This window comes from Babylonia areolata, chromosome 33 (genome assembly GCF_041734735.1).
Source record: "Babylonia areolata isolate BAREFJ2019XMU chromosome 33, ASM4173473v1, whole genome shotgun sequence".
Lineage (NCBI taxonomy): Eukaryota > Metazoa > Mollusca > Gastropoda > Neogastropoda > Buccinidae > Babylonia > Babylonia areolata.
In genome coordinates, this window is record NC_134908.1 from 9,620,869 (window position 1) to 9,638,620 (window position 17,752).

A 17,752-nucleotide genomic window follows, 5' to 3' on the forward strand; every position below is an offset into this window, starting at 1 on the left:
CCCACACCCAAAACAACAACAACAACAATAACAAAAACTGCAGAAGAAAAAATACTTGGATAATAACTGATATAATTAAGGAACAAATATCTATGCGCATGAAGTCAGCATAAGTTTTTTTTTGTTTTTTTTTAAAGCAGTGTACTGATATGACATGTTCTCAAAGTGAAGGCCAGTCCCAATGCGTACTCACATGCACACACACACACACACAGACAGACACATGCACACACAAACACACACAAGCCAACACACACACAGACACACATGTATATTAACATGTTTGACCATGTATAAGCTGCACATTACACATATACATGTATATGCATAGGGCTGATGACTAGATCTTCATGAAAATGGATGCTGATTGCATATTTCTCTTTAAGTTTAAACATATATATATATATATTTATTGATATATATCTATATCTACTTCCTGGTCTTGATTGTACAGGTTTCCGAGCCAAGAAGTGGTAAAGGGAGACAACTCTTCTTTGTAGCTGCAAGCAGACACTTCCTTATGTAAGACTGATGCTTCAATATTGATTTTCACTTCTTCTTACACTTTCATTTCTAGAAATTTTTAGAACGTCCCAGGGACCTACTCAAAGAACATGTGGTGCATCCATTCCATTTTCAAAGCATCAGGGATGCATATTTATGTGTTATCAGAAGCCCTGTTTTATATCTTTTCTCAGCGCTAGAGCAAAATTGTATATTGTCTTGTACATTTATACATTTATTCTCTTAAAAAGTGGAGCTTCTTGAAAAACATTCTAATTCTCCAGTTGCTGCTATTTTTGTTGTTCTTTTAACACTAACAAACACACACACACGAGCACACGCACATACATGCACACAAAGGTCTACAATCAATCTCATAAAACATGAGACACAGGGTGACACTGACACAAGAGAAGACAGACATGGTGAAATACACTGCAACATATATATATATATATATATATGTGTGTGTGTGTGTGTGTGTGTGTGTGTGTGTGTGTGTGTGTGTGCTAGTGTGTGTGTGTGTGTGTGTGTGTGTTTGTGTGTGTGTGTGAGTGCATGTTCATGTTCATGTATGTGTGTGCAGAAACAGAACTTTTTGATAAAAACAGATCTGCTCAGCAGTCACGCCCATCATTGTGCAGGTTTGTAGGTGCGCGCCTACGTGTGTGTATCTGTCTGCGTGTGTATCTGTCTGCGTGTGTCTGTGCGTCTGAGATAATGATATTAATGAAATTTGGTAAACTGGTTTGTTAAATATGTTCTTTTTAAATTTATATCTTCTTTCTTTTTTTTTTCTTTTTTTCCCCCTTCTCAAATTCGATTTTCTTTGTGTTGCTCAGTTAATATTTATTCAAAATGGTTGCGAAAATGTCAGTACAACAAAAAGTTAATCTGACTATAAATGGTTTCAGTCAGTCAGTGTCTGTGCGTTAAGAGTGTGGAGAAGTAATGTAGGGAGCAAAGCGCAAAGCGAGACTGGAGAATGGGTCGATAAAATTTTATTTTCATGATGTGACCAACTGTCAGCTGGCCGATTAGTCCTATTTAAAGGTCCCAAACAGGCAAGCTTCGAAAATCAGCTCTCCAGATTTTTCTATTTATAAGATCTGCACAAGAGACAGACAAAAGACATAACAACTGGTACCTTTTGTCCGTGCTTATATTCCACACACATGACATGCGCCGCCAATGAAAGTGCCAACGCGACGAGCTTCCAAAGGGCCGCCATGTTTTTTTTGTTTTCTGCTGCGCGACACAACGCGCCGTGAGCGAGATTTTATTGAGAAGAAGAAAACAATTAAAGGGCAAGACTTAGTGACATGTATGAGTCTGTATCAAATATATACATATGTCTATTTCAGACACTAGCTGATTAACTTTCAGCTAATTTAGGTCAATTCTATTGGGTCAAAGGCCGTCACATGCTAATCCTGACAAGTGCCCTTTCTCACGGATCAGCGCAATGCACGCACGCTGCCCGATTGTTGCGCGTGAACTACATCGCGAAAACACGAGGCGTGTTCAGGAAACTGTCGTGCGAACGCCTGGAATCTTGGAAACAGTCTGTTCCTTTGCTAACCAATGCTTGTATACCATAAATAATGTTAACTCCGCCCCCTGTGTTGCTGTAGCAGTGACAGTATAGCGCACTATTTTCTTGCTCCGCATTGATCCGAGTTATTTACATGCACGATGCGACCTCTAATCCTCTTAGGATATGGCTTTATCTTAGCGAGGTTAGAGATCGGCACCGGACAATCGCGGGCGGTGTCAAAATGCTAACATCTCATCGTCCGTGGTCGTAAAATGGAGCTCTACCTCAACTGCCAGTTTTCTTCGTCGCTCACGGGCTGCAGACGATAAGACTAACCCACCTCAGCGATAATCCATCTCGAACATATTGTGCCTTTGTTGCTGAGAGCTTTCCGCCCTGGCTGCTTGAAAGTGAGAGGATTCTGTGCACGAAAATGGACATTCATTCAACATTTGAGACGCTGGCAGAAGCGTGGGTAGCGGCAAGTACGCCGACTGCCGTCAATCCAGAGCCGAAGGTAAGTTTTGGACTTGTTGAAGTTGTAGGGATTTGCGTTTGGCGCGTCTCTTGAAACTGAAAAGATCGTCTGCATCATTTGATGCCAGCAGATATCGAATTTCGTCTTCCTTTTGTGTTCGCTAATAAAAGGCATTATTAGACCCCAGGAATCGTGAGCGTCGTCATGGCAACGTCAGATTATTCTTTAGCGGTAGGTTGGGAGTATATTATTGTTGGGGGTTGTTGGCAGTGTGTGTGTGTGAAAAAAGAGACGGGCACGGCATGTGCCGAGAGTGAGGAGAGGACTTGGGGACTGGCGTTTTCCAGCGCAGGAAATCCGGAACACTAGAGCGGGCTTGCGTGTACTCTAATTTCAGTCTATAGCGCCTTGTGTCGCGGTGTGGGTGGGTGTGTGTGTGTGTGTGCGTGTGTAACACGCCAGCGCTTTGTTTACACAGAGCAGAGAAAGCTCACTACTACTACCACCACACACTGTATATATATGTACTGAACAGTTGCTTGACTCTCACCACTTGGTAAGTGCACAAAGAGCGAATTATCTGTTTGATTATCTGTGTAGTGCCTGTGTGGTTGGGTTGTATCAATTGACGTCGTTGTCAGTGACAAGTTTTATTGCTGATGGGGTTATTGACAAAGTTTTTTGATAAAAGTCGGTGAGATGTGATATTGTGGAAAAGTGGTTTGGGTTCAGAATACCCAAAACCAAAGTGAAACAAAAACCACTGGGGGAAAAAAAAAGAAGTATTTTTGCACTTAGCTAGAACAACAACAAAAAAGTTGTTACTTTTTCTTTTTTTTATATAATATGGTTAAACAGAAAATGGAAGGTAAACCTTTTTATTGAATTTTTCATTATGGCATTGAAACTTCCTGTAAGTTATGGTCTCCAGTTTATACACACGTGTCCTTTTTGTTCATACTTTACAAATAACAATGAATAAAAACTATGTACAATAAAAGCATACAAGAACAAAATGCAGTTATATAACTTGATGAAGTCATAGCTAGATTTTTTTTTTTTTTTTACATTGAAAAAATTTTCTGCACAAAAAAACAAAACTTTTATATTTATAATGAATACTCTTTAGTTATTAAAAAAAACCAAAAAACAACTAAAAACAGTTGTAGTGTGACAGTTGTAGTCAGCATACTGATTTGTAGAAAACCATTAATCTGGGTCTATTCAGTAATTCACTATCATTAATTCTCTGCTATCTCTCCACCTCTGTCTCAGTCTGTCTCTCTGTTATCAAAATGTGAACACTAAAACTGTTTATATATATATGCAGTGCCCATGTGTCTGTACACACACATACATAGTTTTCATACATTATATAAAGTTTTAAAATACTAGTATTATATTACTGCTCAATTCAAAGGATGCTGAAATCATTAGTGAGTGTTTCAAATGTGAAAAATTAATTTTCTTTTTTTTAAAGAAGAAAAAGAAAAAAAATCTCAACATGATTTTTTTTTTCTTTTGGTGTTGTTAGTATTGTTGTGTAGGCCAAGATGTTTGTACAGTTCTGTGGGGTTGTGTGTGTGTGTGTGTGTGTGTGTGTGTGTGTGTGTGCTGGAGTGGTGAGTTTTTTTGTTGTTGTGTTTCTTGCTTTTTAAATTGAAAAAAAAGGGGGGAAAAAAGATATCATCTATAAACTGAAGCAGTTAGAATCATAGTTTGTACTGTCTATAGCTCGATTCAAGTCAAGGTTTATTCCCAATAGTCCCCATGGAGACACATGAAAAAAAAAACAACCCAACAAACAAATTGGGCAAAAGGCAAACAATACATGGTGACAGTGTGGATGTGGAAAGGTTACACAAGATCTATGCAAACTTGTATTGATTGTTTGTTCTTATCAGTCTTAACTTCACTCACTGATACTGTGATAGTGTTACACAAAACATAGTGACATTATTGTCCCTTGTGTGGAAGTTCCTTGTTGGGTAAACGACACACACACACACACACACACACATACACAACTCAGTGTTGTTTCTTTAGAACTGCAGGAGTGTGAGCTTCAAAAGTTGTATCATTTTGTAATGGTTCCTGAAAATAACATTTATGTTGATGATGCTTTATTTATTAAAAAAAAAAAAAAAAAAAAGTAACCAAAAAAACTAACTGTAGCAAAAAAATTGTCAGTGAAGCACTGTGACAAAAAACAAAGGAAAATGAAAAAGGCAGGCAAAGACATACACTTAAAAAATGTTTTGCTTTAAAACCAGTTAAACGTAATAAAAATGAACTGGAAATAAACAAATGAATAAAAATAGAAAAAAAGAAAGAAAAAAAAAGAAGAAAGCCAACACAAGTAAGTCAATCAATACATATACAGTATGTATTATAACTCAGCTAGAAAAACTTAACCTGGTAAACTATAGTGTAAATCAATACATGTACCAAAAACTGGGCAGACCAGCACCACTGCAATAAAAAAAAAAAACCCGAAATTTATGTTAATTAGTTTGTCTTAGAATTGAGTAATAACGCATGTGTATTCCAGACTCTTTATTTGCTTCAACTCAAGTAGAACTGGAAGGAATTGTTTCTTAACCAGACAAATATTTGGTTAATTTCTTAACATCAAATTTTATGAAGTCTCGAGTTTCACCGGTCCATGATATCAGCGGAGTATTGATTGAGTTTCAGTTTCAAGGGGGTGTCAAAACATACAGACTGATACATGGGCTACACCGTACTTTTTTTTAATTTTTTTTAATTTTATTTATTTATTTTTTTTAAATGATAATAATGATAGATAAAAGAAGAGCACATGTGCCTGATTTTCACATAAACCAAACATGCTGATCTGGTCTTGAATGACATCAAGTAAGATAAACAAAACAAAACAAAACACAGATAAAAAAAAAAAAAAAAAAAAAAAAAAATCTGTAGATTATGAAACCATTTAACTTTAAAAAAAAAAAAAAAAATCATGGTGTTGATCACTTGTAGTGATGTAGAGATTTCTCCTCAAGAAACCAAGTGGGAAAGCAGGAAGTATAACTGGCATACTGTATTGTTGGTTGTTTTTTTTTGGGGGGGGGGGTTTGGGTTTTTTTTTTATCTTTAAAATTCAATTTACATATGCTTATAAATTTTTAAATACACGTATACATGTCAATGTGCAATGCATCAGCTAGTAAAAGTAGTATCAAACTCAACTTCTCTGGTAAGTGGTAGTATTGTTTTTTAATTTAAGCAAATGGTCCACAACGCTTTTCTTACAAGGCTTTTCTTACAACGGTAGAAAATTGTGGTAGCTCTCTCCCTCCCAACCCCACCCTCTCTCCCTCTCTCTCTCTCTCTCTCTCTCTTGCTCTTGCTCTGTCTCTCTCAGACTGTGTCTCTATCAGACTGTCTGTCTGTCTGTCTGTCTCTCTTTCTCTTATTACTTTTTAGGATGTTAATGATGATGATGATGATTACCATTCGTAGTAGTGCTATTTAGTAGCAGTAGATGTAGCAGTGTTAACAAAATTATTATTGTTGTGTCGTTATTGTTAATGCTGTCATTGTCATTGTTGTCACAAGGACAGATTGGAAGACTAGGCGATGCCTAAAATTTTTATCCGTGAGTAATAAAGTTTTTGAATCTTGAGTCTTGAATCTCTCTCTCTCTCTCTCTCTCTCTCTCTCTCTCTCTCTCTCTCTCTCTCACACACACACACACACACACACACACACAAACACACACACACAGAGTGATGGCCTAGAGGTAACGCGTCCGCCTAGGAAGCGAGAGAATCTGAGTGCGCTGGTTCGAATCACGGCTCGGCCGCCGATATTTTCTCCCTCTCCACTAGACCTTGAGTGGTGGTCTGGACAATAGTCATTCGGATGAGACGATAAACCGAGGTCCCGTGTGCAGCATGCACTTAGCACACGTAAAAGAACCCACGGCAACAAAAGGGTTGTTCCTGGCAAAATTCTGTAGAAAAATCCACTTGGATAGGAAAAACAAATCAAACTGCACGCAGGAAAAAATACCAAAAAAAAAAAAAAAAAGGGTGGCGCTGTAGTGTAGCGACGCGCTCTCCCCGGGGAGAGCAGCCCAAATTTCACACAGAGAAATCTGTTGTGATAAAAAGAAATACAAATACAAATACACCAAAACAAAAACTCATTCCTCATTCAGTCTCCCATTCATTCAATTCACTTATTATTATTATTTTATTATTATTATCATTACTACTACCTTTTTTATATCATAATTATTATTTATTTATTTATGTAAGCTTATCTATTATTTATTCACCTTTTTTTTTCTTTTTTTTTTTCTCAAGACCTGACTAAGCGCGTTGGGTTACACTGCTGGTCAGGCATCTGCTTGGCAGATGTGGTGTAGCGTATATGGATTTGTCCGAACGCAGTGACGCCTCCTTGAGCTACTGAAACTGAAACTGAAACTCAGTTCACTTATCAGTTTGGGAGAAGGGTGGTGACTTACTTCAGTATTGTTTTTGTTGCGGTTACTTCTTCTGTAAAAAATATACTACCAATTCCTAATCTAGTTTTTGCCCGTTTCTTTGTTTTAAATTGAGTTAGCCTGATTATGATGCCTGGTATCATTGCTAACATCGAGATACTGCTACTGTGACTACTACTAAACAATATGAGTTGCATGACCATGTTTATCATTATTTTATTTTGTTTTATTTTTGTGTGTGAAAAAAAAGCTGTTTTATTTTGTGGTGGTGTTTTTGTTTGTTTGTTTGTTGTTGATGGTTGTGTTTTTTTGTTTTTTGGTTGTTGTTTTTTTGTGTTTTTTGGTTCAGTTTTGTTATATATATATATATATATATATATTATTAATTCATTTATTTATTTGAATTGTAAGTTTCTGAGGATAAGAACTGAAGCAGACTGTGTGTTTGAAAAGACTTGATTGTCTTATAATCGATTTGCTTCCTTTTTGAAGTTTTAATTGTTTTCATCATTCTGTAAAAAACTAAAAGTTCTCTCTCTCTTAGATTAATAGAATTCATAAACAGTAAAATATCAAATGACACTCAATTCAATAATGAATAAATCTGAATTGCCTAAATTCTTTAAATCCCTGAGGACAAGTAGACTGTGTTTAAAAAAAAAAAAGTCTGGTACTATGGTAGTTATACTGAAGTAGATTGATCTCAAGCCAAGATAGGGTTGTTGTTGTTTTGTTTCGTCGTTGTTGTTATTGTTTTGAAGTGTGTCATTCTTTGATAGACAGTCACTGAATGAGAAGTGTGTCATTCTTTGATAGACAGTCACTGAATGAGAAGATGTGTCATTCTTTGATAGACAGTCACTGAATGAGAAGTGTGTCATTCTTTGATAGACAGTCACTGAATGAGAAGTGTGTCGTTCTTTGATAGACAGTCACTGAATGAGAAGTGTGTCGTTCTTTGATAGACAGTCACTGAATGAGAAGTGTGTCATTCTTTGATAGACAGTCACTGACTGAGAAGTGTGTCATTCTTTGATAGACAGTCACTGAATGAGAAGTGTGTCATTCTTTGATAGACAGTCACTGAATGAGAAGTGTGTCATTCTTTGATAGACAGTCACTGAATGAGAAGTGTGTCGTTCTTTGATAGACAGTCACTGAATGAGAAGTGTGTCATTCTTTGATAGACAGTCACTGAATGAGAAGTGTGTCGTTCTTTGATAGACAGTCACTGAATGAGAAGTGTGTCATTCTTTGATAGACAGTCACTGAATGAGAAGTGTGTCATTCTTTGATAGACAGTCACTGAATGAGAAGTGTGTCGTTCTTTGATAGACAGTCACTGAATGAGAAGTGTGTCGTTCTTTGATAGACAGTCACTGAATGAGAAGTGTGTCGTTCTTTGATAGACAGTCACTGAATGAGAAGCGTGTCATTCTTTGATAGACAGTCACTGAATGAGAAGTGTGTCATTCTTTGATAGACAGTCACTGAATGAGAAGATGCGAGTGGGAAGTGGATCATTTTCACTGCTCCGTGTGTTTTTGGTGGTGGTGGTGGTGGTGTTGGTGTTTTTTTTTTCTATGAGTGCTTCGAAAGACTGTAGTTGTAGTAGAAGAGAGGTGTGTGGTCATTCTTCACTAAAATGTTGTGATACTGGTCATTCAGTTTGTGTGTGTGTATGTGTGTTGTGTGTGTGTGTGACAGTAACAATTGTGTGTGTGTATGTGTGTGTGTATGTGTGTGTGTGTGTGTGTGTGACAGTAACAATTGTGTGTGTGTGTGTGTGTGTGTGTGTGTGGGTGTGTGTGTGACAATAAGTTAAATAACAATTGTTAAGTTGGTTGGGTTTTTTTTACTCGTGTGTGTGTGTGTGTGCGCGCGCGTGTGTGTGTGTGTGTGTGTGTGTTGATTTGTGGGTGTGTTGTCTGTGCAGATGCCCCTTGCAGTGAAAGCCTGAACAATAACAACAACAACAACAATAACAACCACAAAACAAAAAACAAACAAACAACAACAACAACAAAAAGCAAACAAAAAAACACACACAAAAACATCACAGTTGAAAAAACAAAAAACAAAGAAAATTAAGCAGAAAAAAAGGGGTCCATTTTGTTTTTTAGTGTTTTTCTCTATACTCATCCAGACACAACTTCTGTCTTGAAATAGTTGAATTGTTCAGTGTGCATTTTCAACACATAATGCCATACAGAGTCAACTCAAGTCTTTTTTTTTTTTTCCTTTTTTAAAAATTATTATCATCTCCAGTCCGAAGAGAAATTTGTGTGTGGTCGTGTTGCTCATGCTCACAATTGAAACAAAAAGATGCATTTAAAAAAATAATTCATCATCATGATGTATTTGTAAACTGTGTAATCAAGAGAATACATGAAATTGTAAAACATTCCAGTGTACATTAACAATATGTATTAACCGTAGTAACACCTTATGTATTAATGACACTTAGCAATATTAATTCTAAGAAATAAGATGCATGCATACATGTACTTGTTTAGATATTTCAAAGGCATCACATCAAATTACATTGACATTACCTAAGAATCATAATCAAAATCACTTCTTTGACTCAGTTAGGCTTCCAAGTTTTTTGTTTTTTGTTGCTGGTGGTCAAAAGAGTTTCCATAGAAAAAGATTATCTTTTTTCGAATTTGTTGATTATGAGACAGGTTTTTTTGTTGTTTTTTTTTGGTTTTTATTTTTGTTTACCACTTTGGAATGAACAGCAAGTGCTACAGTTTTTGAGTTTAAAAGCATGATTCCCAAATATCACAGCCTGAAATGTGTGTTGGATAATTATACAGTATGTAATTTGCATCATCATGCAACCTGTTGTTTGATCAACTGTTGGACTGAACTACAATAACAACAACAGCAGTGCATACTTTTAATCCCTTGACTACTGAAACTTGGTCAAGGCCAGATCAGTAGGTCACGAATTTGGAAGTACGGTGACTGTGACTTTTTCTGTACAAGTTTCCCAGAGGCGTAACTAACTGATGTTGCTGAACAAAAAGTATGGCCATCCAAGCAGGAAGAAGAAGTTGACATACATGTATATATTTTAGTACAGGATGTCTGTGGTGACTTGACATCTTGACCTGTGAGCTCAGTCTTATCCCAGTTAGGTGACAGCCCTTCACTGTGGAACGCACTGGTCAGCAGCAGTCAAAGAGTTAAAGCAGTGACCAGAGTATGACACCTTATAATCAACAGACCTCTGGTCTGGATGCTAGTCTAGTAATTTGGATGAGACAATAAACCAAGGTTCCGTGTGCAGCACATGAAAGAACCCACGGCAGCAAAAGGGTTGTCCCTGGCAAAATTCTGTAGAAAAAATCCACTTCGATAGGAAAAGAAATTGAAAAAAAAAAAATGACTGCATGCAGAGGGAAAAAAAAAAGGTGGCCATCTCAGTGTAGTGACATGCTTTCCCTGGGGAGAGCAGCTCGAATTTCACACAGAGAAATCTGTTGTGACAAAAATTAGTGATACAATACAATGCAATACAATACAATACAATGCAGTGCAATACAATACAATACAATACAATACAATACAAGACCTTCTCGTGGCGGTGAGTAAGCCAGTCCTTTTGTCAGAGTTTCAGTTTCAGTTTCACAAGGAGGCCTCATTGAATTCGGACAAATCCACACACACACACACACACACACACACATATATATATATATATATATATAATGCCAGACCACATCTGCTACTGTGCTCAGCAGATGCCTGACCAGGGGCATAACCCGACACGCTAGTCAGGCCTTGAGTGCAGGCATGTCTGTATACCTGTCAGGGTGGATTTCTTCTATAGATCTATACTTGTATATTTTTGCCAGAGGACATCACCCTTGTGTGTGTGTGTGTGTGTGTGTGTGTGTGTGTGTGTGTGATCTAGGTGCATGCACCAAGACAGTTTGTACTGCAAATTGCAAAAGAACAATCACACACACACACACACACACACACACACACACACACCATGCACACACACGCTCATGCACAAACACACACACACACACACACACACACACACACACACACCATGCACAAACACACTCACACACACACACACACACACACACACACACACACACACACACACACACACACACACACACACACACACACACACACACACACACACACACACACACACACACACACACACACACACACACACACACACATGTACATGCATGTGGAGCAGACAGGGATGACAGTAGACTGAACCACACTAAACCTTGTATGGAGCATCTCGCTCTCTCGTCCGATCAGCATCACGGTCCAATCCGTTCTGTTGCTTCGTTCCCAAACACTTAGCACTCAGTCGCCCCGCCACGCCACGCCCCTCCTTCTCTGTTTCCTAGGACTAACACTTGAAGTGATAGATGTATCTCCCTCTTTCACTTTGCATGTCATATCTCTACACTCAGCTTTACGGAAATAACTCCTTTATACCACCCTATTTTCTGTAGTTTATAAAAAAAAAAATTAGTTTCTACAGCCTTCTGTCCACTGTATATATATATACATAGTTATCATTCCTTTGTTTCAGTTATGATGAATGTACTATGGTAGAGAAAAATATATGTCAAATGCCTGATAATTATGTTGTCAGCTTCTTCAGATTTGGAAGTAGTAATCATAAGCTGGAAATAGAAACAGGGAGACACAAAGGCATACCACGAGAGTTACGATTTTGTAAGGTTTGTAACATGTCTGTGATTGGTGATGAGTTTCATTTTATAATGGAATGCCCCAATTATGATCAGTTACGAAATAGATATGTTCCTAAAAAATATTTGTCTCCAAAATCGGTTTTTAATTTTTGTAATATGCTCAAAGGAGGCAAAAAAGTCATTTTAGCTGTAAGTAAGATGATTAGATTTGCAAATGTTGCCTAGTTATACTTTTGGAGTTAAAAGACATTTGTGTTTTCTCAACTTTATGTGACATTATTGTGTATTTGGAAATGTTTGTTATGGGCACGAAAATGAGTATTTTGCAGTAATCCTCCATACTCCAATAGGAGTGAAAGGATAATTAAAACTTGAAACTTGAAACTTGTGGAAGTTCGAGGTAGATAGTAGTAATTTGTTCCCTCAAAAGATTTGGTGGACATGAATTTATTGTTCGTACTGTTTAGTATTGAAGCACAGTTTCAATAGTGTTTTCATGTTCAACGACTGTTTTGACGGGCGCAGTAGCCGAGTGGTTTCAGCATTGGACTTTCAATCTGAGGGTCCTGGGTTCGAATCATGGTAACGGCGCCTGGTGGGTAAAGGGTGGAGATTTTTTCCGATCCTCCCAGGTCAACATATGTGCAGACCTGCTAGTGCCTGAACCTCCAATATCAAATACACGTAATAATAGTAATAATGATAGAATCAACCACAACAGTTACCTTTACAGTAGTGTTTTCTTCTGTAGATTAATTCACCACTTGGAACATCATCACCACCCGCGGGTTAGGAATCAGGTTATGTTATTGTTTAAAAAAAAAAAAATTTTTCTTTATTTATAAATTCATTTATCTATCTATTTAAAAAAAAAAATTTATAATGAAATCCTGGGTGAGTGTTTTTGTTTCCCAGTAATCAAATTTTTTTATATACGATTTATTAAATATGTATAATAACATTAACTCACTCAGTACGGCCAGTCCTCTCTTCTCCTCTACACAGACCCCTCGGATGTCCAGTGGGTGTCTGAATGACCCACCCTTTAGCTTCCGTCGTCAGAATTGTGGTATTCTTTGTCAACATTCACGTCTTCAGTATAAGAGCGTTCCGCTTGCAATATTTTGATGATGGTAATTGGGGTGAAACGCTGTTGACATCGTCTCTTTCGCCGTTCGTATGGAGAGAGTTAACAAACAAGAAATTACAAATTATAAACTGAGACTGAGTACATAGATATAAGGTAAGAAAGAAAGTGAATTAGAATATATATATATGTATATATATATATATATATATATAGAGAGAGAGAGAGAGAGAGAGAGAGATGTTCACATGGACACACAGTTTGTCCAACTCCCTTTATTTTATTTTATTTTATTTTTTTCAGTTGTAATTTTGGTTAATTCATTTTTGTGTGTTTTGATAGGTTTTTTTTGTTTTTGTTTTTCTTTTGTAGGCAACTAGTTTTGTTGAAATTGCAGGGTATATAACACAGGTTTCACTCTCTGCGTATACAATTTTTAGATGTTCATCTTTCTCAGAGGTACAGTGATTATTTTCAGAAAAGAAGATGAAACCTCGACAAATCATTTAAAAAGAAAAGAAAAGAAAAAAAAACCTGTTCAAAACTAGCTTTTCATCTTCAGGGTTATTTCTCTGATTTTTTTCTCTTTTTTTTTCTTAATAAATAGATAAATAAACAAACAAACAAAAGATAAATAATTAAATGAATACATGTAAATAAATGGAAAAAATAATGACAATTAAGACGCTTCAACAAGTCAAAGGAAGGCATGCCTGTGTAAATGGCCACAGAAGTGTGAAAAGGTGAAAAGATTAAAGGTCCCATGAAACAACACTAACAGCAACAACAATGATGATAATGATCATAATAATCAATAATCGTAATCATATTAATCACAGTAATGATGATAATAATAATATAAGAAGAAGAAAAGAAATATATATGGTTTAAATAAACTTTAATTATTCAACAATACACATGATTACAATGCAATGAATGACAAAAGAGCATCAACAAGCTTAAAGCTTATACTGTGCTCACAACGTTGCACTTCAATTTTATCATGACGGCTGATGAACCATATTATGACTTGTATCAAATAACATTCATAAACAGTAAGTAATGAAATAATGAAATAAAACAAATAAACAAACAGTACATAATATAGTAAAATAATTATATATATATATATATATATATATATATATATATATAGTATAATCATAATCATGTTTATCACAGTAATGATGATGATGTTGATGAGAGAGAAAAAGTGTTAGGGTCAGTGTCATCAATTGTGTAGGCTACATGTGTACTAAAACTCAATGTCCACAATAAACATCCCCCCCCCCCAAAAAAAAAAAAATCCAATTCGAAGTTTCCCAAACCAATCGCGTTACATGTATTCACAACGCCCAAACGAACAAAAGTCTTTTTTTTACATTAGCGGCGTCAGTCTTCGACGCATCGATTGCCAGTACTGGGACTTCGTCAATCATTGTGGAGTGATAGCCTAGAGGTAACGCGTCCGCCTAGGAAGCGAGAGAATGAGTGCGCTGGTTCGAATCACGGCTCAGCCGCCGATATTTTCTCCCCCTCCACTAGACCTTGAGTGGTGGTCTGGACGCTAGTCATTTGGATGAGACGATAAATCGAGGTCCCGTGTGCAGCATGCACTTAGCGCACGTAAAAGAACCCACGGCAACAAAAGGGTTGTTCCTGGCAAAATTCTGTAGAAAAATCCACTTCGACAGGAAAAACAAATAAAACTGCACACAGGAAAAAATAAAAAAAAAAAATGGGTGGCGCTGTAGTGTAGCGACGCGCTCTCCCTGGGGAGAGCAGCCCGAATTTCACACAGAGAAATCTGTTATGATAAAAAGGAATACAAATACAAATACAAATTGTGTTGAGGGCTCGGCATTGGAAGGCGGGGCCCCGGCCCTCCCCTTACGCAGGTTCGAACCTGCCACCGACTAGGTAGTAAGGAATCCATTATTCTCGCGTGGGCAGGGTGGGTTTTTATTATTATTTTTTATTTTTTTTTTTTTTTATTTATTTTTAGTGCCTTCCCCCAAGGACACAGTTAGCACTGCTGTTAACGAAAGCGGGGGCCTCAGACCTAAAATACTTGTGTGAATTCATTATGCCGATGTTTTTTTTCTTCCCCCCTTCCTAAACTGACTCTTCACAGGGAAACTATCAACATGAAACATCATCATCATCGCCATCATCATCATCAGCAGTAGCAGCAGCAGCAGCAGCAGCAGAAACAATAACCACAACTGTACACACTTCGGAAATAGTGCTGTTGACCTCAAATCCCTTTTTGTGTAAAAAAACAAAACAAAAAAAAAAAACATTCGAGAGGCTGTGTTCAAGGTTCGTGCATTGTGTGTGTGTGTGTGTGTGTGTGTGAGTAAAGACTGCTTGATGTTCCCATTGCTATGAACAAACTCTCTCTCTCTCTCTCTCTCACTTTTTTTTTTAAAATCTATTTTATATTTTTTCAAGCAGGTGTGTCGTAGTGAGTGTTCGCATTGACGCCATGAAAGTGGAAGAAAATTGAGACGTTAATTATCACCCCCCCACCCCCCACCCCCACCTTTCGCATATATATTGTTTTGAATAATATAATTTATAATTTACACACAAAATGTGGAGCTGCTAATTCACATGTATACATGTATGAAAAAAAAAAAAAAAAAAAAAAAAAAAAAAATATATATATATATATATATATCACACATTTCCCGCCTGATTTGAAGCAAAGTCTTGACACGCACTGATTCATAAAGTAATAGAAGGACAACGACCCTCCCCCACCCCCCAACCCCCAACCCCCACCCCCGCTGCTCTAGCTGCCCCCCCAGGCATAATTGACTGTTGAGACATTGATTGACTATAATTAGCATCAGGTGGACTCTCAACTTCCTCCAGAACGATCCAGCTATTAGGCTATTTATAGTGCTGCTTGCGGTTAGTTCGGAGTAGCGCTGAATGCACAGTAATTATTAACAGCATTCGATTGTCATTGTTCGTCGAGTATTATAGTGATACTACTACTACTACTACTACTACTACTACTACAACTGCTTGGGGTAAGTTCGGATACTTGGCGTTGAATACACAGTAATTGTTAATAGTTTTATTATCATTATTCGTTATGTTTTATAATGATGCCACTACTACTACTACTACTACTATAGTGCTGTTGCTGCTACTGCTACTACTGATAATAATGATGATGATAGTAACAGTAAGAAAATTATACACATGAACATGCTTTTGGGGGATTCTGGTATCTCATTGTATAGATCTGTCCATCTACAATTGCCGTCCATTTAATCGAGGTTTTATTCATTCAATCACTCATTCATTCATTCATTCATTCATCGGTTCGTTCATTCACCGATTGGTTCATTTTGTACGACTTTCACACACACACACACACACACACACACACACACACACAAGTGCATGTAAACACATGTGGCTGCCTTCACCTCTTACACTCCCATCTCGTATGCGTGTGAATAACTGGTGCGAAAGCGCTTTGATTTGTCTCTGCACAAGATTCAGCGCTATGTAAATATAATAATAATTATTAAAAAATTAAACTTGTATTAGTTTTGATAAGTTTTGCAGTCACAGATCACATTCAAAAAACAAGCAAACAAAAAAAAAACCCAAAAAAACAAAACAACCCCCCCCAAAAAAACAACAACAACAACAACAACAACAAAAAAACAACAACAAAAAACAAACAAACAAACGGAGAACAAACAAACAGAGTATGTCGTTTTTAAATGTTGTCATCTTATGAGTTTGGGGGGTATCACTATCAGCATTACCAACATATTTAGTTTACTAAAAAAAAATTTTTTTTATTGTTTTTGTTAGAATACGTCTCCCTTATTTTCTGTTTCTTCTTCTTCTTCTTATATATATATATATATATATATATATATATATATATATATATATAGAATTGTTGTTATCGCAGTTGTATATATTATTATTATGACACTGATATATATCTCCCCCACCCCTCCCCACCCCCACCCAACACTACGCAATGATATGAGAGTTTACAGATCGTGTGTGCGTGTGTGTGTGTGTGTGTGTGTGTGCGTGCGTGTGCATGTGTGTGTGTGTGCGTGTGTGTGTGTGTGCGTGTGTGTGTGTGCATGTGTGTGTGTGTGTGTGTGTGTGTGTGTGTGCGTGCGTGTGCATGTGTGCGTGTGCATGTGTGTGTGGGGGGAAGGGGGCGGGGAAGAAGTACTGAACAGTGTCTTATATAAAGTACAAGTCTACTACTAGTCACCATCGGGTTTTGGTATTTGTTGGGAGGAGTGGGGGATAGGGGAGGGGGGGTGGGGGGGGGGGGTAACGGCAGCACAAGTCCGTGTCTTCGAGTGTCGCACTTGCTACTTTTCTGGTGCGTGTGTCTGTGTGTGTGTGTGTGTGAGAGAGAGAGAGAGAGAGAGAGAGAGAGAGTGAGTAGAGTGTCAGTGTCAAGATCACAGGTTTGATCACGACACGCGGAATCACTGCGGTCGAGGTCGCTAATGAATAACTTCCCCTTGCTCTCCCCCCCCCCCTCCCTATACCCCCCCACGCCCTTCCCCCCCCCCCCCCCTCCGCACCCCCATCACACACACCCTGAGCCCCCACCCCCACCCCCAGCCCCCCCCCCCACCACCACCACCTCCACCACACCCCCTTTCCTTTCACCCACTTGGTGTATACCTTTCCCTGTATTGTCCTGTCCTGGGTCCTCCTGGCCTGTCCGGCAGATCAGCGTCAATTGATCTCTCTTTTCACTCTTGTGTCCAGAAAGGCATTGGTGGAGGGGGAGAGAGATAGAGAAGGAATTGCATTATATGTATATATAGGGGGTGGGTGGGTGAAGGGGGGTTGAGGGAGGTGAGAGTGTGTGTGGGTGGGTGGGTGGGTGGGGCTCGCTTTTATTTATGTAAGGGTGTTTCTCTGTGTGTGTGTGTGTGTGTGTGTGTGT

The 17,752-nt window shown here is 37.9% G+C and overlaps 2 protein-coding genes across 2 annotated transcripts in view; one reads left to right on the plus strand and one right to left on the minus strand.

Moving 5' to 3' along the window:
- The window catches only part of LOC143276804 (transmembrane 9 superfamily member 1-like), a 45,986-nt gene extending 44,250 nt beyond the window's left edge, over positions 1–1,736 (minus strand). The window contains exon 1 of the mRNA XM_076581452.1: positions 1,652–1,736. Within this exon, the coding sequence (XP_076437567.1) occupies positions 1,652–1,735 (84 nt within the window). The 5' untranslated portion in view covers position 1,736. The remainder of the gene's footprint in view (positions 1–1,651) is intronic.
- A 538-nt stretch (positions 1,737–2,274) lies between these two features.
- Positions 2,275–17,752, plus strand: part of LOC143276866 (uncharacterized) — a 206,714-nt gene continuing 191,236 nt past the window's right edge. Inside the window, exon 1 of the mRNA XM_076581523.1 lies at positions 2,275–2,558. Coding sequence (XP_076437638.1) covers positions 2,475–2,558 — 84 coding nt within the window. The 5' untranslated portion in view covers positions 2,275–2,474. The remainder of the gene's footprint in view (positions 2,559–17,752) is intronic.